This window comes from Triticum urartu, chromosome 7A, assembly GCF_056163025.1.
Source record: "Triticum urartu cultivar PI428250 chromosome 7A, HENAU_Tu73, whole genome shotgun sequence".
In the NCBI taxonomy this organism is placed as follows: domain Eukaryota; kingdom Viridiplantae; phylum Streptophyta; class Magnoliopsida; order Poales; family Poaceae; genus Triticum; species Triticum urartu.
In genome coordinates, this window is record NC_141879.1 from 507,725,489 (window position 1) to 507,751,019 (window position 25,531).

Below are 25,531 nucleotides of genomic sequence, written 5' to 3' on the forward strand. Positions count from 1 at the left end.
AGATGGCATGATAAAAGGATACAAAAGCGTGAGTTTAATGTAGGTGATTATGTATTGCTATACAACTCTCGTTTAAGATTTTTTGCAGGAAAACTTCTCTCTAAATGGGAAGGTCCTTACGTTATCGAGGAGGTCTATCGTTTTGGTGCCATAAAAATCAACAACTTCGAAGGCACAAATCCGAAGGTGGTGAACGGACAAAGAATTAAACATTATATCTCAGGTAATCCTATAAATGTTGAAACCAATGTTATTGAAACCGTAACCCCGGAGGAATACATAAGGGACACTTTCCGGAACGTTTCAGACTCTGAAAAGGAATAGGTATGTGGTACGGTAAGTAAACCGACTCCAAAACAGTTCTAATGGCAATTTTCTTCCGTTTTGGAATATTTAGAAAAATAGAAAAATAAGAAGCAGTCCGGGAAGGACACTAGGGCTCCATGAGGGTGGAGGGCATGCCCTACCCCCCTGGGCGTGCTCCCCTACCTCGTGGGCACCTCGTGTGCTCTCCGGACTCTGTTTTCGTACACGACACGTATTTTGGTCGGTAAAAATTCATTATATATTCTGTCGGAGGTTTTGACACCCGTATCACGCAAAAAATCTCCTGTCTTTGTTTCGAGCTGTTTTTCTGACAGATCCAGGTCGTCATGTCGTCTTCAAGTGCCCCCAAGGACCGGTTCTTCGAGAAGGTCATCAACCCCTACCTCGCGGAAGTGCTACAGCACCCTCAAACCATTGAGATGCATGAGGGGTTGTTGCACATCCGCGATGTTGAGGGACCAAGGAAGACCGGAAGCACGGAGGCAAAGCTCGAGGCATTGGAGCAAGAAGTTTTCAAGTGTCAGGAGATGGTGGAGCGCGGACTCGATTCCAATCACATTATGATCACGGAGTTCACCAAAAACCACAAGCTGGACGTCAAGGACATTGGGGAGGCCATCTTCAAGCTTCATGAGAAAATCGAGCACCTCCAAGCCCAGGTATATGACCTGCAAAATCAAAACTGTGAGTATGAATATAGATTCAAGAGGATGAGTTTGGCTGCAGATTTGAGGTTTCAGGAGACTTGATCATCCTTCTATGATGGTGAGCCTATGCCTTGGAAGAAGGACGACAAGCCTACGCCATCAACAAAACCATCAACTTCTTCACCAACAAAGGAGACATAATCACATGGGTATGGGCACTCCCCTTGGCAACTGCCAAGCTTGGGGGAGTGCCCCGTTATCATATCACCATCACTTTTATCTTTACCGTTTTTCTTAGTTCGATCATTTTGGTAATATCTTGATCTAGTAGAATAAAAAGTTTTTAGTATGATCTAGTTGTGAGTTTTGCTTTATGATCCTTCTATGTAATCGAGTCCGTGAGCTATATAATAAAGATTAGTGTTGAGTCAAGGGCTTGATTATTTTGCCATGATCCTGAGGGAATAAAATAAAAGAGAAAGAAATAAAAAGAATAAAAGAGATCATATGGATCTTCTCGAGAGTAATGAGATCACATATAAAAAGTATGATGAATAAAAGTTGTTGAGAGTTGACAAACATAGTTTTGGTCATCATTGCAATTAATAGGAAGTAATAAAGAAAGAGAGGTCTTCACATACAAATATACTATCTTGGACATCTTTTATGCTTGTGAGCACTCATTAAAATATGACATGCTAAACGAGTTGACGTTGGACAAGGAAGACAACGTAATGGGATATGTTTTCTTACATCTGAGATAAATTATATTGTCTTGGATCATCCAACATGATTGAGCTTGCCTTTCCCCCTCATGCTAGCCAAATTCTTTGCATCAAGTAGAGATACTACTTGTGCTTCCAAACACCCTTAAACCAGTTTTGCCATGAGAGTCCACCATATCTACCTATGGATTGAGTAAGATCCTTCAAGTAAGTTGTCATCGGTGCAAGCAATAAAAATTGCTCTCTAAATATGTATGATTGATTGATTGATTGTGTGATATGGAAGAAATAAAAGTGACAGACTGCATAATAAAGGTCCATATCACAAGTGGCAATATAAAGTGACGTTCTTTCGCATTAATATTTTGTGCATCCAACCATAAAAGCGCATGACAACCTCTGCTTCCCTCTGCGAAGGGCCTATCTTTTACCTTTATCTCCTACCTTACATATGTTTGGTTTCGTAGTAATTTCAAAAAAATTCCTATGCACACACAAGATCATGGTGATGCATAGCAACGAGAGGGGAGAGTGTGATCTACATACCCTTGTAGATCGACAACGGAAGCGTTTGGTTGATGTAGTCGTACGTCTCCACGGCCCGACTGATCAAGCACCGAAACTACGGCACCTCCGAGTTCTAGCACACGTTCAGCTCGATGACGATCCCCGGACTCCGATCCAGCAAAGTGTCGGGGAAGAGTTCCGTCAGCACGACGGCGTGGTGACGATCTTGATGCACTACTGTCGCAGGGCATCGCCTAAGCACCGCTACAATATTATCGAGGACTATGGTGGAAGGGGGCACCGCACACGGCTAAAAATATGATCACGTGGATCAACTTGTGTGTCTAGGGGTGCCCCCTGCCCCCGTATATAAAGGAGCAAGGGGAGGAGGCCGGCCGGCCCCTATAGGCGCGCTAGGAGGAGTCCTCCTCCTAGTAGGAGTAGGACTCCTACTAGGAGGGGGAAGGAAGTGGGGAGGGCGAGGGAAAGGGGGGCGCCGCCCCCCCTCTCCTAGTCCAATTCGGACCAAGGGGGGAAGGAGGCGCGCGGCCCACCCTGGCTGCCCCTCTCTCTCTCCACTAAAGCCCATAAGGCCCATTACTTCTCCCGGTAGGGTTCCGGTAACCCTCCGGCTCTCCGGTTTTCTCCGAAATCACCCGGAACACTTCCGGTGTCCGAATATAGCCGTCCAATATATCAATCTTTATGTCTCGACCATTTCGAGACTCCTCGTCATGTTCGTGATCACATCCGGGACTTCGAACTAACTTCGGTACATCAAAACTCATAAACTCATAATATAACTGTCATCGAAACCTTAAGCGTGCGGACCCTACGGGTTCGAGAACAATGTATACATGACCGAGACACGTCTCCGGTCAATAACCAATAGCGGAACTTGGATGCTCATATTGGCTCCTACATATTCTACGAAGATCTTTATCGGTCAGACTGCATAACAACATACGTTGTTCCCTTTGTCATCGGTATGTTACTTGCCCGAGATTCGATCGTCGGTATCTCAATACCTAGTTCAATCTCGTTATCGGCAAGTCTCTTTACTCGTTCCGTAATACATCATCTTGCAACTAACTCATTAGTTGCAATGCTTGCAAGGCTTATGTGATGTGCATTACCGAGAGGGCCCAGAGATACCTCTCCGACAATCGGAGTGACAAATCCTAATCTCAAAATACGCCAACCCAACATGTACCTTTGGAGACACATCTAGAGCACCTTTATAATCACCCATTTACGTTGTGACGTTTGGTAGCACACAAAGTGTTCCTCCGGCAAACGGGAGTTGCATAATCTCATAGTCATAGGAACATGTATAAGTCATGAAGAAATCAATAGCAACATACTAAACGATCGGGTGCTAAGCTAATGGAATGGGTCATGTCAATCAGATCATTCACCTAATGATGTGATCCCGTTAATCAAATAACAACTCTTTGTTCATGGTTAGGAAACATAACCATCTTTGATTAACGAGCTAGTCAAGTAGAGGCATACTAGTGACACTCTGTTTGTCTATGTATTCACACATGTATTATGTTTCCGGTTAATACAATTCTAGCATGAATAATGAACATTTATCATGATATAAGGAAATAAATAATAGCTTTATTATTGCCTCTAGGGCATATTTCCTTCAACATAAGAGTCATGGTGATCTTCACCCTTCCTTTTTACATTTTATCTTTTGGCAAGTACAACATGTTGGAAGGATCCTGGTATATATGGCTAATTGGATGTGAGTTTTCATGAACTATTATTGTTGACATTACCCTTGAGGTAAAACGTTGGGAGGCAAAACTATAAGCCCCTATCTTTCTATGTGTCCGATTAAAACTCCATACCCATAAGTATTGCATGAGTGTTAGCAATTGTGAAAGACTATATGATAGTTGAGTATGTGGACTTGCTGAAAAGCTCTTATATTGACTCTTTCCTATGTTATGATAAATTGCAATTGCTCCAATGACTGAGATTATAGTTTGTTAGTTTTTCAATGAAGTTTATGATTCATACTTGAAATTGTGATTGAATTGTTACTTTAGCATAAGAGATCATATGACAATAATTATATAAGTTTCTGTTCTAAGAATAATCATGATGCCCTCATGTCCGCATTTTATTTTTATCGACACCTCTATCTCTAAACATGTGGACATATTTTTCGATTTCGGCTTTCGCTTGAGGACAAGCGAGGTCTAAGCTTGGGGGAGTTGATATGTCAATTTTGCATCATGCTTTTATATCGATATTTATTGCATTATGGGCTATTATTACACATTATGTCACAATACTTATGCCTATTCTCTCTTATTTTACAAGGTTTACATAAAGAGGGAGAATGCCGGGAGCTGGGATTGTGGGCTGGAAAAGGAGCAAATATTAGAGACCTATTCTGCACAGCTCCAAAAGTCCTGAAACTTCACGGAAGGCGTTTTCATAATATATAAAAAATACTGAGAGCAAGAAGTTCACCAGGGGGGGCACACCCTGCCCACGAGGGTGGGGGCGCGCCCTACCCCCTAGGCGCGCCCCCTACCTCGTGGCCCCCCTGGCGGCCCCCGATGGCCATCTTCTGCTATATGGAGTCTTTCGATGAGGAAAAAATCATAAGCCATCTTTCCGGACGAGACTCCGCCGCCACGAGGCGGAACCTTGGCGGAACCAATCTAGGGCTCTGGCGGAGCTGTTCTGCCGGGGAAACTTCCCTCCGGGAGGGGGAAATCATCGCCATCGTCATCACCTATGCTCCTCTCATCGGGAGAGGGCAATCTCCATCAACATCTTCACCAGCACCATCTCCTCTCAAAACCCTAGTTCATCTCTTGTATCCAATTCTTGTCTCCAAGTCTAGGATTGGTACCTGTGGGTTGCTAGTAGTGTTAATTACTCCTTGTAGTTGATGCTAGTTGGTTTATTTGGTGGAAGATCATATGTTTAGATCCTATATGCATATTAATACCCCTCTGATTATGAACATGAATATGCTTTGTGAGTAGTTACGTTTGTTCCTGAGGACATGGGAGAAGTCTTGCTATTAGTAGTCATGTGAACTTGGTATTCGTTCGATATTTTGATGAGATGTATGTTGTCTCTCCTCTAGTGGTGTTATGTGAACGTCGACTACATGACACTTCACCATTATTTGGGCCTAGAGGAAGGCATTTGGAAGTAATAAGTAGATGATGGGTTGCTAGAGTGACAGAAGCTTAAACCCTAGTTTATGTGTTGCTTCGTAAGGGGCTGATTTGGATCCATATGTTTCATGTTATGGTTAGGTTTACTTTAATACTTTTGTTGTAGTTGCGGATGCTTGCAATAGAGGTTAATCATAAGTGGGATGCTTGTCCAAGTAAGGGCATCACCCAAGCACCAGTCCACCCACATACCAAATTATCAAAGTACCGAACGCGAATCATATGAACGTGATGAAAACTAGCTTGACTATATTCCCATGTGTCCTCGGGAGCGCTTTACATCATATAAGAGTTTGTACAGGCTTGTCCTTTGCTACAAAAAGGATTGGGCCACCTTGCTGCACTTTATTTACCTTTGTTACTTGTTACTCGTTATAAATTATCCTATCACAAAACTATCTGTTACCTATTATTTCAGTGCTTGCAGAGAATACCATGTTGAAAACCGCTTATCATTTCCTTCTGCTCCTCGTTGGGTTCGACACTCTTACTTATCGAAAGGACTATGATAGATCCCCTATACTTGTGGGTCATCACGCATCAGCGCGAGCGTTTGCAGCTGATGAGCTGAATTTCATTTCTAATATCAGTTTGAACCTTGTAATCTTCGAATTTGAGCCATATAACTCTGAAATTTGAACCTTGTAACATTTCGAGCTTTTGTGGTACAATCGTTGAAATGGCATCGTATGAGACTCGTATATTGCTAGCACTATTTTGACCTTAATATGCAATGGTCTTAGACTTTATTAACCATTCTTGAATCAGTTTACCTTGTCGATCTCACAACACACGATTTGTATAGCTAACTCGACTGTGATCTTCGACATTATTGCACACAGTTGGTTTCTTCCACCGTGTGCACTGTAGAGCGCAGAATTAATTATCTTATCGCACTCGAGTGTCCATCATCACCCTTCTGTGTAACTTTGACCTCATCACCCAAGGGTAAACTTATGACCCATGTCATTCCACACACTTCGTTTTTACAAAGCTTTTCGCCAATAAACGCCCACGATTTGTCCCTCTTCTAGCCGACGCATGGCCAAACTAGTCGGGCGGGAAGCTTGTGCGGTAAACAGCGCGGTAGCGCGGGAACGGGCTCACCGACGATACATTTTGTGCCTCTTCGAGCCCACGCCTGGGGTGCGGTGTTGTCAAGCATGCACTGGATTCTGGAATCCTCCGCTATGAACGCCGTGACAAGACGTGACGATTACAGGCCGGCCAGCCCCCTTTTATTATAGCGGCCATTTAACCTTTCGATTGCGCCCCGCCATTGCAAGAAGCACACCCACCACAAGAAATTCTTAAAGGGTATCCTGCGCGGCTCCAATGTCGCTCCGAGCGGTTGCCGATGCCGAGCAACAGTTCACCATGCGTGCCGTGGTGGACACCCACAGAAGGTTCATGGACCTCTCACCCCGCAAAAAAAGGTTCATGGACCTCTCAGTGGTGTACACCAACGACTCGGTCTAGGCGGAGCACTCCATCCACATCATGGAGTTGTTGCTTGCCGAGGAGAAGTACAAGGTGGTCGGGTTCGACCTCGAGTACACCCGCGCTTGTGTCGGGTCTCGTCCCAAGGTCGCTGTCCCCTAGATGTGCGTGCGCCACCACGTCCTCGTTTACCACCACTACCTGGCCACAAGGCCTTGCGAGCGTTTCGCCAAGTTTGTCAACAACCCCCACTACATGTTCGCTACGATGGACATCATCAACGATGTAAAGGCGCTCGAGAATTCGGGCATCGCCTGCCAGAATCTTGTCGACATCCAGGGCTAATACAAGATCAGGGGCAGCAAGGAGCATGAGAAGGACTCACTGGTTCACCTCGCCGAGGCCATCATCGACCCCTACTACAGAGACATGAAGGATTCGTGCAACAAGGACAAGCGTGCCTGGCACTCGGCCTGGATGGAGAAACTTGAAAATGCTCACGTCGTGTACGCGGCCAAGGAGGCGTACACGAGCTACGACATGTACAGGCAGACCGTTGACATGAGGAAGTCCCTCCTTCCCCAAAACAGCCAGGGATCCAGCCGGAAGTAGAGCAATGGCAAGCGTCGTCGCAACAATAAGTAGATGATTAGATCCTCGTTTCTCCTACTTTAGCATGCATGTAATTGCTTTGTGTGTGGAGATGTTATGTGTGTAGTCACTTGTGTAATTGTATGCTTAATTTGGTTATGCAATGATGTCCTTTTAAGTATATATGTTGATGCTCTGTAGACAGAGCGTAGATGTTGTGCGGACAAAGAAAATCACATCGCACACGGACTAAACAATGGAACCTGTCGGTGATGTTTTCAAGAATCACTCAGAATTGTATACCAGCAATAGTTTGCTCACAAAACACACGGCTTGTTAGCAGCAATCGTCTGTGTTGTTATCGGTCTTCGCACACGTTTCCGATTACAGACCTGTTTGCCTCGTATCACACACATCTTGTTCATTTGAACACATTTCTGTTCTCATGTCTCAATGCAAACAGTTCATCTGAGTGAACCGCATGCCGTATATCGCACACACCTTTGATCTGGCTGACCGTTTCTTTTCTGTTGCCTAATCACAAACAGTTCATCCAAGTGAACCGTATGTTGTACATCACACACACCTTCATCTGGCTGCCCATTTCTTTTGTTCCTCCTCATCACAAACGGTTAATTGAGCTGAACCGTATGCCCTGCATCGCACATGCAACTAAAATCTGAACCGTGTTTGATGCATCCTCCATCGCAAACATTTTGCACCTTTTTTGACGGTTATTTTACACCACCGTTTGCGATTATGGCATCACACACAGTTTCATCGAAGGGTCTCTGATCGTAGTGTCGCGTTAGCAGCATCCTGCAGTAGTGATACTTCCTATGCATAGGAATTTTACAAGCAAACAATTTATTGGAGCAAGAATCAACTAGCATAGGAAGGCTGAACAAGTGTAACTTCAAAACTTTTAAAATAAAGAGAGCAAACTTGATGTTCTTGAAATATATATAAGCATATCTTCCTCTCTCATAATAATTTTCAGTAGCATCATGAACAAAGTCAACAATATAACCATCACATAAAGCATTCTTGTCATGATCCACAAGCATAGAAAATATATTACTCTCCACATATGCAAATTTATTCTCATCAATAATAGTGGGAGCAAATTCCATGAAATTACTATCATATGATACTTGATTTACATTATCAATTTGAGCATTAAAATCATGATGACAAGTTTCATGGCTATCATTATTCTTTATAACATACGTGTCATCACTATAATCATCTTAGATAAGAGCTTTGTTGTCATAATCAATTGAAGCCTCTTCCAAAATAGTGGAATCATCACTAAATAAAGTCACGAACTCTCCAAATCCACTTTCATAATTATTACAATAAGATTCAACACCCTCCAAAATAGTTGGATCATTACTGCCTAGAGTTGAAACTCTTCGAAACCCACTTTCATCATTGCAATCATCATAAATAGGAGGCATGCTCTCATCATAAAAAAAATTATCATCAAAATTAGGGGACTAAAAGATCATCTTCATCAAACATAGCATCCCCAAGCTTATGGCTTTGCATATAATTAGCATCATGGATATTCAAAGAATTCATATTGCAACATTCCAATCATGTTTATCATTCAAGGAACTCACGCCAAACATTGTGTTAAATTATTCTTTTAACACTTCATACCAATTATCGGAATCCATGTTTTCAAGGAAGACTGCATAAAGATAAAGAATTTGATGCAACTTCACTTCCATTTTCTTGTAGTTTTCTTTTATAAACCAAACTAGTGATAAACAAAAACAAAAAGATTCAATTGCAAGATCTAAATATATACCTTCAAGCACTCACCTCCGTGGCAACGGCGCCAGAAATAACTTGATGTCTACCACACAACTTTTATTCTTGTAGACTCTGTTGGGCCTCCAAGCGCAGAGTTTTGTAGGACAACAACAAATTTTCTGTGGGAAGTGTAGGATGAAGATGGTCTCTCTCAAACAACCCTGTAATCAAATGCAAAAAATCTTTTATCCCCAACACACCCAATACAGTTGTCAATTGTATAGGTGCACTAGTTCGCCGAAGAGGTGGTGATACAAGTGTGATATGGATGGTATAAATAGGTTTTTGTAATCTAAAATAATAAATGCAGGAAGGTAGCAAGTAGCAAACAACGAGCAAAACGGTATATCAATGCTTAAAAACAAGGTTGTTCATACTTTCACTAGCGCAATCTCTTATCAGTGCTAATATAAATGAATCATATAACCATCCCTCGATGTGCGACAAAGAATCACTCCAAAGTTCTTACCAATAGCGGAGAACATAAGATGAAATTGTTGTAGGCAGTGAACCGCCTCAGAGTTATCTTTCCGATCAATCTATTGAGTCGTCCCTATAAGTGCCACAAATAGCCCTAGAGTTCATACTACAATAACACCATATGATACACATCAATCAACTCTAATGTCACCTAGATACTCCGATGTCACCACAAGTATCTGTGAGTTAATTATTCGATATGCATCAAACAATTTCAGATTCATGATATTCAATCCAACACAAAGAACTTCAAAGATTACCCTAAAGTTTCTATCAAAGAAAGTGGGATGAAAACGTGTACCAACCTATGTGCCTAGATTACCCCAATGTCACCTCCGGAATCCACAAGTTGATTACCAAAACATACATCAAGTGACTCACTAGAATACCCCATTTTCGTCATGGGTATCCACATGCAAGACATACATCAAGTGATCTCAAATCCAAAATATTCAATCCGATAATAATGAAACCTCAAAGGGCAAGGCTCAATTCATCACAACAAGATAGAGAGGGAAGAACACCATATGATCCAACTATATTAACAAGGCTCATGGTACATCAAGATCATGTCAAGTCAAGAACACGAGCGAGAGAGATCCAACACATAGCTACTAGTACATACGCTCGGCCTGGAGGATGAACTACTCAAATATCACCATGGGAATGGACGAGAAGTTGGTGGTGATGGTGATGGAGGAGATGTCCTCGGTAGCATCCGGCACCACCGAAGGAGAGGGGGAGGACGCCCTCCTTCTTCTTCTTCTTCCTTGGCCCTCTGGGGAGAGAGGGAGCTCTCCCCTAGATTGGATCTCTCTGTTGTCTTCTTTTTTCGCTACTGTTTTCGGAACCCTTCACCATTTCTTATATTCTTGGAGATCCGCAACTCTGATTGTGCTAAAATTTTGAGGGGATTTTTTATCTAAAAATTATCATTCTTGTGGCGATAGAAGGGCATCGACCTACGAGGTGCCCACAAGGCGAGGGAGCGCCCCTAGGGGGGTAAGGCACGCCTTGTTGCCTTGTGGAGCCCCCGGACACCGTCTTGCGTTGATTCTTTTTCCTGAAAATCATATATATTCCATAAAAAATTCTCATAAATTTTTATTGCGTTTGGACTTCGTTTGATATGGTTTTTTTGTGAAACAAAAAACAGGAAATGACTCTGGGCTCTAGATTAATAAGTTAGTCCATAAAAGTAATATAAAAGCACACCAAAACCATATAAAATTATTGTATATATGCATGAATACTTTATAAATTATAGATACGTTGGAGACATATCAGAGAGCTCGGGGGAGTGGTGGCAACGGCGGGCGGCGCTTGCCGCTAGGATGGAAGAGGGAGACGGCGATGTCGCCGCCAGGATTCTCTCGGCCTGCTCGGTCAAAAGCAGGACCAGACCGGATGTGTTCTCGGGCCGATATTCAAAGCTCGGACCGACAATTTTTTCTACTAGGCCTGATCGTAGGGTCCGGTCCTTTACAGGGCACCTAACTCCACATTGAGCTCCGCGCTAACAAAACACGAGTTCGCCAGTGACACACCACGGGATGGCTCGCACGACGTCACCAGGGCAGTGCTCACGAGAATCCGCCGAGCCGCGGCCTCCTCAGCCATCTAAAAGCGGCGGCAGGTGCAGCGTCAACAACTTGCCCTTGTATAGAAGAGCTCATAGACGGTGACGCCGGCGGCTGATGTCCCGACCAGTCTAGCGGTGAACTCCCTCCTCGACTTTTGCCAAGTGAGCACCAAAACCACCTTCAACCCTGCCCAAAACCACCAAGGGGCACATTTATCTGGTTTGACAGAGTTTAGGGGGCAAATAATCCGGTTTTAGAGTTTAGGGGGTATTGATCCACCAAGGATTTGTGGGGGGAAAGCGTACTTTCATCTATTCAAATAGTGCAAGATACCGTTATACACTCGTCAATAAAACAACATGGGCCCTTAAAAACAACATGGGCTGGTTTGGTGGACCGGTCCATTAGCATCTCCCAGCAAGAAAAAAACAGCCTGGGCATGTCTCCGTGGATGCAAAGATGGCCCAAGTGGCCGATATCGACGTACCTCAAAACCCTAGGCCTCGATATATAACTTGCCTCTCCGCAATTCCCCGTCTTCTTCGCCGCAGCTCGCCCCCGTCTCCCGGATTTCGCCGCCGCCGCCGCTGCTCGCCGCCCACGCCTCCTACCCGTCGACGAGATGGTACAGTGCTTCCATTCTTCCTCCCTCCTTTGATCCAAACACTCAAAAGATGTTTCCTTTGCTGATTGTCCGCGTAGATCTGCGGGATATTGTAGAAATTGTACGTTTCAGAGGATTCCTGTTTACAGGTTCTTGCCGGATTTGTTTCGGCGAGATCTAGCGTGTGTTGGGTGCTAAATCACATGTTACTGGCCGTGTCAAGTCGAGCACCTTCGAATCCTTTTGGTCCATTTGCGTCATGTTCTTGATTTCCTACCAATGACATGTTCTTTAGTTCAATTAGAACTTGCAGGTAGCTGATATCGAGGCAAACCCTTCTTTATAATATGTCATGGATGTGTTGTAGTTCGGATCAAAAGCTAAAGCTTGCTTCTGTCCCGTTGCGCGCTCAAGTCTGGAGTGAGATGAGGACGCTGTAGTGGAATGTTATTAGTTGCATTGTCTCGAAAATGAATGTTATTAGTTACCGTAATTATTTCTCCGATGATTTGTTACGCGGTATTGTACTTGCATGTTCGATCATTACTTTAAATGTTAGTTGATTTCATTACTACTAGAATCAAACCTGCCCTGCTGTTGAGTACTTTTGAGTTGCGTCACAACCCAAGTTATATCACGATTATTAGTTTTAGTAAGCAGTTGTGTAATTTTTTGCTTTTGCCATTTCTTCTCAGACGAAGCGCACCAAGAAGGCTGGAATTGTTGGCAAATATGGTATGAAACTATGAACTTTTGCCAATTCCCTTATTAATCCATTTATGTTACTTCCTGAAACTAACCCGCACAATTATAGGTACACGTTATGGTGCCAGTTTGCGTAAGCAGATCAAGAAGATGGAGGTGTCTCAGCACTCCAAGTACTTCTGTGAGTTCTGCGGGAAGGTATATATCTTCTGGCACCCTGCCTGTGTATCCTTTCATATAGTTTGTGAATTATATTATACTGTACACTTAGTTCTGGCCCAGATTCCTGATTCTTGTTGATGTTTATCATGATATGTTGTTTCCTTGCTTAAAGTTTTCCTCCTATGGTAGCATTATTTTGCTGTCTCCATTGTGAACTTCAGTTCATTTCTTGAGCTAGGCTATATCTATAATATCTTACATGCCTTTTCGTAGTATCATTTTGCAAGGCTATGTTAATGATACATTTATTTATTTATTTATGTTCTAGTTTGTTAGTTTGTATAGTTCCATCATAGAAACAAAAGGGGCATTGATCCACTTTGGACGTCTCATTGCAAATTATGTTCCCAACCATAGAGTAGTTTGATCACAGCAGTCTGTGCTGGATCTGTTTATCACTCCATTTTGCCTTTATTCCATTATACTTAACTGGTTCTTTAATTTTTTTAATACATCCTGATATCCTTTGTCTTGATTCTTGCTTTGCCGTGTATTCTTGCCAGTTTGCTGTGAAGAGGAAAGCAGTTGGAATTTGGGGATGCAAGGACTGTGGGAAGGTGAAGGCTGGCGGTGCTTACACCATGAAGTATGTTCTCATCATCAGCTTATTCTTTCCAAATTACCCATTGGTTTGCCCATCTTATGTTGCTGATCTTGCAATATGTGTTTGCAGCACTGCCAGTGCGGTCACTGTCAGGAGCACCATCCGTCGCTTGAGGGAGCAGACTGAAGCATAAGTTGCTACCAGCAGTGTTTTGTCCTAAGGAATTATCTGTTTTTTGCAGTTTAGACTATACTTTGGATTCAGTTCTGTTGGCTGTTTAGTCAAGGGTATCTTTGTACTTGGTGCCATGGATGTTTTTGTTATGGTATTCCCCCCATCCTTTTGTTGCTGTTGCCTGATTTACTGTGGATTCTTTTTTGCCTTCTGCCATCCGAGCTATCTTGACCATTAGGAACTGGAATCGTGTCTAAGAATTGCACAAGCGAAAATGTGGTCCTCCATTTGGTTGGTTTTCTTTTGAATGAGGAACTTCATGCTTCTAAAAATCGGGTTAGTTGGTGGATTCAATGAATGATGAATTTGAGCGAAAATCTCCTTCAATCTGGATTCAGGCATATCGAAATAAGCACTAAAAGTTTACCCATGAGAAAATGAAAAACGCTGGCTATACAATCCATTGTCGAGAACATAAAGCGTCTGTTCTCGTTTTGTGTAAAGGCCAAAGTCCATATACTCCCCCTGTTCCCAAATATTTGTCCTTTTAACATTTTAAATGGACTACATAATACGGATGTAGACATATTTTAGAGTGTAGATTCACTCATTTTACTAAGTATGTAATCATTTGTTGAAATCTCTAGAAAACAAATACTCTCTCCGTAAACTAATATAAAAGTATTTAAATCACTATTTTAGTTATCTAAACACTCTTAGAAACGGAGGGAGTATTAAGGTAAGCCCTGGTGGCACGCTGGCAAACTTGTGGAACACTATAACACGCCGATGACGATACCATCGTCTGGCCCGTGCCGAACGGACCTACCTAATGCCCCAAGAGAGAAAAACTACAACTCCCATCGGTAGAACTCTCATGGCACACCCTTGCTGACAGAGGAGGAGAAGAAGGTCGAAGATCTACCGGTGGAGGAGGATGGCGGCTAGGGAGGAACCCTATAACACTATTGGGGGTGTATGTTATGTTGGTTCCTAAATACAAAGCGTCTAAGCTTTCGTAAGCTCCTCCACCGAGTCAAATGACCCTTGTACAAAAACAAAATAAATATTGAAACTGTTTATTTTGGTTCATAGAAAGAATTCTATAAACACAACAATTAAAAAATCACAAATTTTAGATGTCATGGTATGATGGTACATTGAATTGTACAATAAATTGGGAGGCTCATCGTTAGTGGTGGCGGTGACACCAGTCCGGCGAACAAGGTCTCCTCAAGCCTTCCCGTCTCGACAATGTCATCTGCAGTGATGTTGTTTGAGCATTTTTTTTTTCTGTCGGGCACTTTGGTTGGTAAGATAATGGTTTGTTGGCGCGGCAACGTCACGTCAGCATGACCTTTGATGTCGATGTGGGATCTATGAGAAGTGATAGATGTTTGTTTCTTTGATGATGTATTTGTTTTGGGGCTTAGTTTTCACCTTTTGTGAATTAACCGGTTTCTCTTTTCTACTGTATCAATTTGATTGATAGATCGGAAGTTTCCAATATATGTTAGGTTCCTGCATGTCTCTCTAACAAGACTAGCTAATCATTCGTGTGTTACAACAATGACATACATATTATACTGGTTCAATACCAATCGTGTCCAATATATATACCTTGCCCTCATCATATTCTAAATTTTGACAATATTTAATTTGATTTGAGTATGAGTATGGAAGGCAAGGAGAATTTTGATTTGGTTGAGGTTTCTGGTAAGATTTGATGTGGATATGAGTGAATGAAGACACGATTTTTTTATTTAGTCAAGGTTTTGATAAAAATTTGATTTGATTGAATATTGTATAACGTGATCTTTAGAGAGGGACGACAAACATACCATCATATTCGCATACTCCACTGATAATAAAGATATTTCTATAATACAAATTTTGTATTAAGGGCATCTTCAACGTGGACCCTCAAATAGCACGCAAATGTCTGAATCAAACTGTCAAGACGCGTTTTGCCATCCCAATACAGACCCGTATTTTTCCGCAGACGCGTCTGCACATCCCTTTCCCCGCAAATCAGGGGGCTTTGCGGGAGTCCAGACCTACACCATGTAGGACTTTGACACCCCTGGCTACCCAAAATTAAGTGGTCCGCACTATTTTCGCGTTAAAACCCACACTTTCCACACCCCTCTACGCTCCGATCGCCGTCGCCATCCAGCCCAATTCCCGCGCTTTTCGCCTTCCACCGCCGCATGGATCTGTACGAAGAGCTGTCGAAGTCAGCAGAGCTAGAGGATCAAAGAAGGTGGCCGCTTGCAAGATCAACTCGGCAACACAACAAGCTCGCCGCCACAAAATGAAGGCAAATGATCGAGAAGAGGCGGCAAGCGGTAAAATGAAAGGAGTCGGGTGGGGACGGGGACGGGGGCACTGCCGTCCATGCACATGTTGCCATGGCAGCAACTCGGTCGTCGTCATCAGTCCCCCGCCTCTGCCGTCGCGTATGTGTCATATTGCGTCGACCTTAACGCGACGCCGGGCCATTTCGCAGACTAGCCAGGCATGGATCAGCTCGATGCTCGCTCCCTGTTCGTCGGTATGTCTCAACCGGGTGTGACGGCGTTTGACGACGCAGACAGAGTTGACGGGGATGATCCATAATGAAGACGGATGCAGCTTCAAGGACAGGCATGTGGATGACTCGCGACCGGAGGTGTACACCGAGCATCGGGGCATGTAAAAACCATAAACATCCATCTCTTCTTGGTTGCGATCGGACCATATTGCTATGCATTTGAAATGAAGGAGGATGAACCTGAGCGGACATTTAGAGAATGCGGTTGGATGGACGGCTGCGGACGAGTCTGGACTCTGGACTAATCCGTGGATAAATATTGTGTCTAATCTTTTTTTTTCTATTTTAGGGGATGAAGTTGGAGATGCCCTAATTCAGTTTATATAGTTTAGAAACCAAAAATGCACTGGCAGATGAAATTGTGCATCCACTGTTCAGAAAGCGAACCCCGAAACTCCCATCCTTCCCACTGCTGCCGGAAGGAGACGAACCCCAAAACCCTGACCCGACCCTCCCCGTCGACCCCATCCGCCGCCGCCGCCGCCGGAGGAGGAGATGGACTTCCAGGTCGTCGTCCTCGCCGGAGGCATCTCCGAGAAGCTCTCGCCCCTCGTCTCCAAGGTCTACCGCCGAGCACGTCACCCCGCCCCTAACTCCAACAACCCTAACTAATCCTCCCTTCTGCTTCTCGCAGGACGTTCCCAAGGCCCTCCTCCCCGTCGCCAACCGCCCCGCGATCTCCTACGTGCTCGATCTCCTCGAGTCCAGCGACCTCAAGGACATCATCGTGGTGAGCAAGCGACCGAGCACTTCTATTTCTGCTCTGCCTCCGCTCCGTAGCTGGGCGCTACCATTCGCTAATGCGCCTGTGCTTTTGTTGCAGGTGGTGGAGGGTCAAGAGGCGGCCCGCCTCGTCGGAGCCTGGATCTCTAGTGCTTACCTGGACCGCCTCGTCGTGGAGGTAAGTTGAGGCCGATTGGGTGTTTGCCCGCTTGAAATACAGGACTCTGGGGGCTGCTATTGCTGTTAGGATCACCTAATTCCTATCAATTAGAAGCTTCTTGCTGCATTAGCTTGACATGTAGTTTTGACTTGGTAGTGAATAGGCTAATGGTTGCCTCAATTATGCTTACTTAACAAGAATTTTGGCATGTAACTGAAAGCATCTCTAAAGATTGCCTACTTTTGTGGGTCAACTCTTTTTAATGTGTTGTTTAGTCGAGTTTTACTTCAGTGGGCTGTTTTGGCAGTGCTGTGGATGTTCTACAGTAGTGTGCTGGTTTCAATGGGTAACTAGAGATCAAATGCTATGGAGTTCTGGTATTTGATGGTAGCACCATATAACCAGATTGAGAAGTTACAAGGGCAAAGTCTTTGGTGAAGATGTTGGTTGGTCAGGTCTGTGAATTGTGATATCAGTCAGAAGGGCTGCATAGCTGTTGTACTATGTTCATTTGACGATTAGGCTACGTATTGGATATTCGGTTTAACGATTTAACAATCTTATCTAATATGGGGCACAATCTTATCAGCATAGTTTTTGTACGATCTATAATGAGCTCATTCGATCATAGATTTTTGCAAATTGCTAATGAAGGTGTTAAAATCCTATAATTCTCAGTAACTTGAACTGTTTGAACTCATATCTATTTTCAGTGAAATATTAAAATTTTCTTTAGGTGCATGTATGATATATATTGGAGATTCAGTATAACATTTTTTTCTAACATGGGCTACTACTCCCTCTGTCCCATAATATAAGAGCGTTTTTTACACTAGTGTAGTGCCAAAAACGCTCTTATATTATGGGACGGAGGGAGTAGTTTGTAACCTTCCCCTTACGTGCTATCCTGCATTTTCTTGCTTGGAAACATCTTTTTATAAATCTGTAGAATGAAACTAGTTGAATATGAGTGATCTATAAAATTCAAATAGCTTGTGTAATAAGAATCATAATTATCACATTCTATCTAAGAATCTCATAAAGTGCTAATCAAGTTGTTAAAATCCTAGAATTTAGTAACTGGAACTGCTTTAGTTTATATCTGTTCCTTTTATTAGCTTTTCTTTAGGTGCGTCTTCCCTTTTATCATTGGCTTCTTTTAGCATTCTCATTGTGTCATGCGAGCCCACTATGATTCGGGTAATATGTTGTAGGGGAACATATTCTCAGCTGTCTGGAGGTAACTTCTTTCTTTCTTGTGTAGGTAGTTGCAGTTACTGAGGACATTGGAACTGCTGGTGCATTACGAGCTATTTCAAAGAGACTGGTCGCAAATGATGTTTTGGTAATGATAAGCTTTCCCATATTTTCAGGAACATAAAAGTATGCATGCTGGGAGTAATAAAGATGCTAATGCACTGGCCGCGTTTTAATAGGTGATTAGCGGCGACCTAGTAACTGATGTACTTCCTGGGGCTGTTGCTGCTACCCATAGAAGAAATGGTGCAGCTGTTACTGCTTTACTATGTTCTGTTCCTGTTAGTGGTCCTTCAGATGCTGCTTCTTCAGGAGGGAAAGACAAGGCTAAAAAACCATGTCGACTGAACATAGTTGGGCTAGACATAACAAGACAATTCTTGTTGCATGTTGTATCAGGTTTGTTTATTGTATTGCAGTTAGGTAGTACCTGTCATTCATAATTCATCTGCTTGTCAAATGTTACTTGTAGGAACTGATGTTGAAAAGGATGTTCGAGTTTATAAGAGAAAAATTCGAGCTGTAGGTCAGGTAATGTGCATCTAAACATGTCAAATGAACTCTTAACATACATATTAAAATAAAGTGAACTTATTTCCTAACAGTGTTCTGCGCTTTCACTTTCCAGTGCAATATCTTATGTTCTGTGACACTATCATGTGTGAAGGAATACGAACGGGTCATAATTAGTTTGGGCGTACCTGAGTTTATTATATCTTATCTTTTCCTTGGGAATAACTATGGGAGCTTATATGATATTTTCAGTAATTTAAATATGGTATTCGAAACTCAATACTTCAGATTAGTCTGAGTGAGAACTGAACTATATTGGTGTTCAGTAAACACCATAGTTACCAAATTAGCAGGAAATTTGTGGAACAATATGACGGTGATTGTGAGTACGATAGATCATAACAATTAACAAGTGGAGGTTCAGATGCGATGCCCATGTAGAACTTTGTGCTTTGAACCACTCTTCTAAAAGATGCTAGGCGCTAGGCAAGGTGGTAGCGCCTAAAACTAGGGGTGCAAGCGGTTCGCCGCAATTGCCCGAATCCTAGTCAAAACGAGGGACAGCTGTAGCTGGACTGTCATGGCATTAGTTCAATATGTACTAGCTAACACCCATGCAGGCAAGATGTCCACCTTTTTAAAACATGCTTCAAGGTTTAAAAGGTAGAAGGCTGAAAGCACCAAGTGAGCCATGTCACAACAACTTGCTGTCTACAAATCTCACCTAGTTTTGATTAATTTGTCCGCGCTACAGGATTTCAATGTGCTATACATTATGATTAATGGAAGAATAGTCAGAATAACCTAGCAACAGATACTTCCACCTCCAAATCTAAAATGTATTGGCATGGCAAAAGGCGTGACATTATTGAACCAATCAAGTCAACCGTCTTCCATTGACTTATCGGCTGCCTTGCTTGAGAAAGTTTCACCAAAATGGAGATGAACTGGAATCACGTGTAACTAAATTCCATGTGTCATTATAATGCACAATCCTTTGACAAGCCATTTGCAAACCTCAACACCTGAAAACATGCATTTAATAAATGGAAGGAGTGCTCAAAGTGAACCTCCTAATCTTAAAACCACATGGATTCGTGGTCGCTTGTGATGCCATCTTTGCATGGCAGACTAGAGATGGTGTGCCTGAGGGCTGGAGGCAGAAGTGCCACTTGCATAGGGGCTGGAAGTGTAAACTGCACGATTGCCATGGGGAGGATTAGGTCGTACTTGTATGGTCTGGAGTGCTTTGGATGTTCAATTGGACTGGACTGACTAGGGTAGGTGCTTCCCCTTCAGTTTGTCTGTTTTGCCATGGTACTCGAAATATCCTATTACACGACTGTTTTTCTCTACGTACCGAGTTCCATATGCCAAACTAGCCAAGACAAACCAGTCGAGCCAGTTCGTTTTTTTTTCTGCGAGCAATTCTTTCTGTTTTTGGGTGCTGCTTTCCCGGTTCAGTGTTATGATTAATAGCCACATGATAACTTTGACATTCTAGACAGAACTTTTAGGATCTAAGTATATCCTTTTTTAGCAATTGTGTTGCGCTAGTATTTTAGCAACTTGTGAATTAAGTTTCAGGTCATCAATTTATACTAGTGGACTGTGTTCTGAACCATTGAAAACTACTGAGTCATTTGCACTGGACAATATATCATGTGTCCTTAGTATGAGCAAATTTTGTTGACATTTTTTCATTGGATAAAGATGGTACACTATTTAATGACTGGCAACCCCATGATAAGACTCAATATGGGACATAAGTGTTGCTTTGGCTGGATGTTACTATCCACTGTGCAGAAATGAATGAGTGATTACTAATTTGCTGGCTGAATATGTGGACCAAATAAATATTTTATGTATGTTTCTAGTGGTGCATATTTGCATACTAAAAAAGGTGCACCCATCGACTGAAGCAAGGCAGGGAAACTTTATGAGGACACGATCCAGATGGCTTCCTGTTCCTTCGTGGAATGAGAGCCGTTCCTTGCAATCTTACTAGCTTGATTGTTCTCTGCATATACTGATAGAATTTTGTTGCAAACTCAGTTTTTTGAAAATTTGGGGACTTAACTTGCGATGCTAATGGGTTGAATGAGGTAGGAGATGTTTTTCCCCCTGTTTTGACAGCAGCTGCAGTTTGTTAGGTGGCCTTTATGTTTGTAGTGATAATAACTGAAGCTCTTAAAATTTTCCTATCATGATTTGATTTTACATCATTTTAGAAATCTGAGAAAGTTCGGATGTTTATTCGGTTGTGGACTCAACTTAATATCTACCTTGCCTTCCTTTTTCTAGATGGAAATTCGAAGTGACCTGATGGATGCTCATCTTTATGCCTTTAATAGGTTCTTCTATGTTCTTTTAAATTGTTTCATATCTCACCTCTTTACAAGCAGTCCTCACTCAGCAATCTTTTGATACGGTTGATCACAGGACAACATTGCAGGATGTACTGGAACAGAAAGAAACATACCGTAGCATCAGACTTGAAGTTCTCCCATATTTAGTGAAGAGCCAGTTGGTATACTTCGTTCTTAATGCATAATGATTTCTTCCCAAGCACAGTTTATTTTTCAAGATTCTTCTAAGCATGTAACTGTTCCCAAATTTATACAGAGGTCAGCTCCATCAGGCGGTGAAGGAACAATAGTTGATGAAACTGGGAATATTGTAGTTCCGCCCAGCAGTAATTTACAGTGCTTGTCACAACATCGCGCAATTGCACCATCTGCTTTCAAGCAAGATTTATTACCAAGTTCAGGCGGTGGAACACATAGGTGCTGTGTTTATATTGCTAGTAAAAACAAGTACTGTCACCGTTTGAACTCCATTCAGGCGTACTGTGATATTAATCGAGATGTAAGGATCTAACACCGCAATGCATTTCGCTTTTGGTCGGGTGTTGCTTGAAAGTTTTACTAACGGCAATATTACAGGTTATAGGGGAAGCTAGTAACCTATCTGGTTATTCCTTCTCTTCACATAATAACATCATCCACCCATCGTGTGTGCTTGGATCGAAGACTACAGTGAGTCTAATTTCATACTTATTCCATAACTAGCATATTTGGTTGATTTTCTGCAAATACCGAAGATGGATGCTAAAAATGCCATACTGAATGCAAGTTTTGATGCTACCCAGTCTTCTATAAGAAAGTTATGCTGAGCTAGATTGAAGATAGTATTGAATATTGATCAATCTGTTGGCTCAAATAAGTGGTCTGTGGTATGAATATTAGACCATCTCTAGGTTTCCCAAAAGCGATTCGAAGGCGCAGAATCACATTGATTAGATTTTCTTTTAATCGCATCACCACTAGTCAAATTTAAGCCTTGCCATTTTACCTGCATTACTCAATATCATTTTCTTGTTATTTGTAAAACTGATGAAACAGTAGAATTGTTAGTGATGACACTATACCACATTATACTTCCCAGCAAAAAAACGCTTTGTGGGATGAGGGATGTTTGATTTATATTTCTTGGGAGAAGAGGTAGTTCACAAACCAGTACACATATACTCCCTCCGGCCCAAAATAAGTGTCTCAACTTTGTACTAACTTTAGTATAAAGTTGGGACACTTGTTTTGGGACGGAGGGAGTATAATTTACCTGTATTACCATTTATACTCTCCTTAGGAATGGATGCCTTAGAACTATCTGTTCTAATCTATTTCTTAAATTTATACCCCTTTGATTCCATATTTTTGGTGAATGATCTTGGTTGTGGGTTTGATGAGCATATTTTAATATTGCTTTCGCGCCGCATTGACACATATATTTAGGACTATGTTCTGTGTAAATTTGATGGTACATTAGTTGCAACTAGTGCACATTCTAACCCCTTGCCCAGCCTATTTTGGCTTATCTTGTGGTTTATGGTTTATTAGGTCGGGCCACAGTGCATGCTTGCTGAGGGTTCACAGTTAGGTGACAAATGTGGTGTCAAGCGATCTGTGATTGGCCGTCATTGTCGTATTGGTTCGAATGTGAAGGTAATAAAGCAATGCTTTATATTTTGATGCTGATTTCTTGTAAAATTTCAACTGGAATTATGTTTGCGTAACATGCTACGATGTTTTGCTTGTTGGCACCATATTTGTGCAAATGTGAAGGTCCAGTGTTATCTTCTTGGGGAGGTTTGCAGGTTTCAAAGTTAGAATTATCATATTGAGTGTATTAGGTTCAATGTGTAAGACAATTTGAGGGAACAAGTAAAAACCAACCTGCTTAGGCTTCATTTTGCTTGTGGGAATTCTTCTACAAGATCTTTCTTGAAGATTGGTAAGATCTAGTTGGTCGCATCTGATTTACTGCTGGCACCTCGCTAGGTTGCTGTTACAGTTGCCTTAGAAGTTAGAACATCCTGCTGATCAGCTAAAAAAAAAAGAAAGAACATCCTGCTGATACATTAGTGCCCACCTAGTGGATTCCATCATGCTGCCACCTTATACCATGGTTACATTATTGTGAAGCTAGCATGCCTACTGCAGACGATCATATCAAGCGAGTATTTTTCCTTCTTATGAAAGTACTGTTTCTACCCATCTGTTGTTGCAGATTGTCAACTCTGTTGTCATGAACCATGTGGTTATTGAAGATGGCTGTCACATCCAAGGTTCTGTTATATGTAATAATGTGCAACTTCAAGAGCGTGCCGTTCTGAAAGATTGCCAGGTATTTTTTTTCCTCTGACCAATTGCACTCAGAAGTAACTGAAACTTGAGGGAGAAAAAATCCAGTCAATTTGTCTGATAGCATTTCAGCTAATGCTGGTAGTCATTGTAATGAAGTGAAAATGAATTAAATATATAATTTACGCGTTGTACAGTTAGTTAACTTGAAACGATTTATTATATAATGCTTTACTGGTGAAATAATTTCAGGTTGGAGCTGGTTATACTGTGACTACTGGTAGTGATCACAAATCAGAATCCCTGGCGAGAAAGTAGAGCACATTTTGATAGTTTTGCGGTGGACTCGAGCACATGTGCGTATCAGATGCACCCCTATGAGTAAAGAAAGGGGATACAGTTCTGTTTTGAGATCTTTCTTCTTACAGTTTCTCGTTTGAGATATGATAGCAGAATTTTGGTTCCGGCAACATTCTGAAAATTTTGCGTGCTCTGAATGTGAACTGCAACTAGTGAGATGGTTTCATGGCGTGGCTCCTTTTTATCTTGAGATGGATTCATGGCACGTCTTGAATCAATGGCTTGCTTTGCTTAATCATTCTACCTGCTGTAAACAAGTAAAGAAAAAAAAGGGTAATCATGCCATCTGTTTCGCCCACATGTGGTTGCTGCCTCGAGCTGGTTTGCGAGTAATGCGTCCGGCGGTAAATGTTTGTTTTCCGAACGGCCAAAACCGTGTTAATTGAAACTACTCCCAAAGTATAAGGAGTATTATTGTGCACTTTTGGACAGGGATCAAATGACACAAATTATATGTCCCATATATTATGGAGGTGTTTTGGTTTGTGTTTTTTTAGCCGTTATCGCATTGTGGAGGCACCTGAAACGATACACACGTTTGGTTTGAAAAAGTAGTTGGTCTGTAAACAGATGCCCATAATCAAATCGCATCCCTATCGGCTCTCGTTTATGCCCGCCCCGTCCGGTAACAAAAACCGTTACCGGTCATCCCTATCTCTCGCTGCAGCCAACCTCCTTTCCCCTCCGTGCCCGATCGTACCATCTGCACTGATTTACTTCGATGAGCCTTCTGCATCTAGCATCAGCGCCGGCTACCCCTTCCTCTACTCCTTGACAGTTTCTGAGCAGCAGACCATCTTGAGTGGACCGTGGACCCACCGGCTGACAACGTGAAAAGCACCTTTCAGATCCTCCACCACCGCGCGAGAGCAAAATCCATCGCGGGCGAACTCTCTCTCTGTGCATTTGGAATCTGCAGAACAACCCAAAGCATCACCACCGCCTTCAAAATACATCACGCGGCCAAACACCTCCATGGAATCTGATGTCTTTAGAGCATCTCTAGCAAACTTCTTATTTTGTGGGCCTTTAAAACTGTGATAAGGGTCGCAAAAAACGTGTTTTAAGGATCGATTTTACCTTCCGCAGAACAGACCTTTTCAGAGATGCTCCTCGTCGTCCTCCTCCACCTCCTCTCCTCATTCCCCGCTGTCCCTGAACGGCCCCGACGGCGGCCGGTCACTAAATAGGAGTTATCCACGCCGGCAGGCTCAAGGGATATGGTAGTGGCACAGGCAGTTGTGGGGTTCGGGCTGAAGATGTATGAATTACACGATGTATTGATTCGGTGCAATGTACACGATATATATGAGTACAATGTGGGGCCTCTACCTCAATCTATACAACAAACTAGAGAGGTGGGCCTAATGTACAAAAGACAATATACATGCACAAATAATATCCTCAACCCCCCCTCCCCCCCGCAGTCGAAGCGGCACCGCGGCTGACGCAAAGACTGGACCAGAACTCCTCAAATGACTCTGTAGGCAAGCCCTTGGTCATGATATATGCAAATTGTTGGGAAGTAGGGACGTGTAAAACACGAATATGGCCAAGGGCCACCTGTTCCCGAACAAAATGAATATCCAACTCAATATGTTTGGTCCGTCGATGATGTACCGGGTTAGCGGAGAGGTAGACCGCTGAGACGTTATCGCAGTAGACCATCGTGGCACGATCAACAGGACAAGAGAGCT

General features: G+C 42.6%; 2 protein-coding genes across 3 annotated transcripts; both read left to right on the top strand.

Annotated features, from left to right (window-relative positions):
- The first annotated feature begins 11,806 nt into the window (after window positions 1–11,806).
- LOC125529744 (large ribosomal subunit protein eL43z) lies at window positions 11,807–13,774 on the top strand. The gene is made up of 5 exons (XM_048694162.2): window positions 11,807–11,961; window positions 12,636–12,675; window positions 12,755–12,843; window positions 13,371–13,453; window positions 13,541–13,774. The coding sequence occupies exons 1-5, from the start codon at window positions 11,959–11,961 to the stop codon at window positions 13,602–13,604; spliced, it is 279 nt and encodes a 92-aa protein (XP_048550119.1). The 5' UTR covers window positions 11,807–11,958; the 3' UTR covers window positions 13,605–13,774.
- Window positions 13,775–16,517: 2,743 nt separating this feature from the next.
- LOC125529742 (transferases/nucleotidyltransferase) lies at window positions 16,518–24,072 on the top strand. 2 transcript variants are annotated; one of them, XM_087533806.1, is made up of 13 exons: window positions 16,520–16,739; window positions 16,813–16,908; window positions 17,002–17,079; window positions 18,326–18,406; window positions 18,498–18,717; window positions 18,791–18,849; window positions 21,136–21,185; window positions 21,274–21,361; window positions 21,457–21,699; window positions 21,777–21,869; window positions 22,731–22,835; window positions 23,401–23,517; window positions 23,727–24,072. In XM_087533806.1, the coding sequence occupies exons 1-13, from the start codon at window positions 16,674–16,676 to the stop codon at window positions 23,790–23,792; spliced, it is 1,362 nt and encodes a 453-aa protein (XP_087389932.1). In that variant the 5' UTR covers window positions 16,520–16,673; the 3' UTR covers window positions 23,793–24,072. The 2 variants fall into 2 exon arrangements, with proteins under 2 accessions (XP_087389931.1, XP_087389932.1); XM_087533805.1 differs by having other exon boundaries at window positions 16,518–16,739; window positions 16,813–17,079.
- The last annotated feature ends 1,459 nt before the right edge of the window (window positions 24,073–25,531 follow it).

Bases quoted from the DNA above. Each gene is read 5' to 3' on its own strand.
- LOC125529744 (XM_048694162.2), top strand. The intron at 12,676-12,754 runs GTATGAAACTAT...GCACAATTATAG, and splicing joins TGGAATTGTTGGCAAATATG to GTACACGTTATGGTGCCAGT. The intron at 12,844-13,370 runs GTATATATCTTC...TATTCTTGCCAG, and splicing joins TCTGTGAGTTCTGCGGGAAG to TTTGCTGTGAAGAGGAAAGC.
- LOC125529742 (XM_087533805.1), top strand. From the start codon at position 16,674: ATGGACTTCCAGGTCGTCGTCCTCGCCGGAGGCATCTCCGAGAAGCTC. The intron at 18,850-21,135 runs GTAATGTGCATC...TCCTTTTTCTAG, and splicing joins AAATTCGAGCTGTAGGTCAG to ATGGAAATTCGAAGTGACCT. The intron at 21,362-21,456 runs GTATACTTCGTT...AAATTTATACAG, and splicing joins ATTTAGTGAAGAGCCAGTTG to AGGTCAGCTCCATCAGGCGG.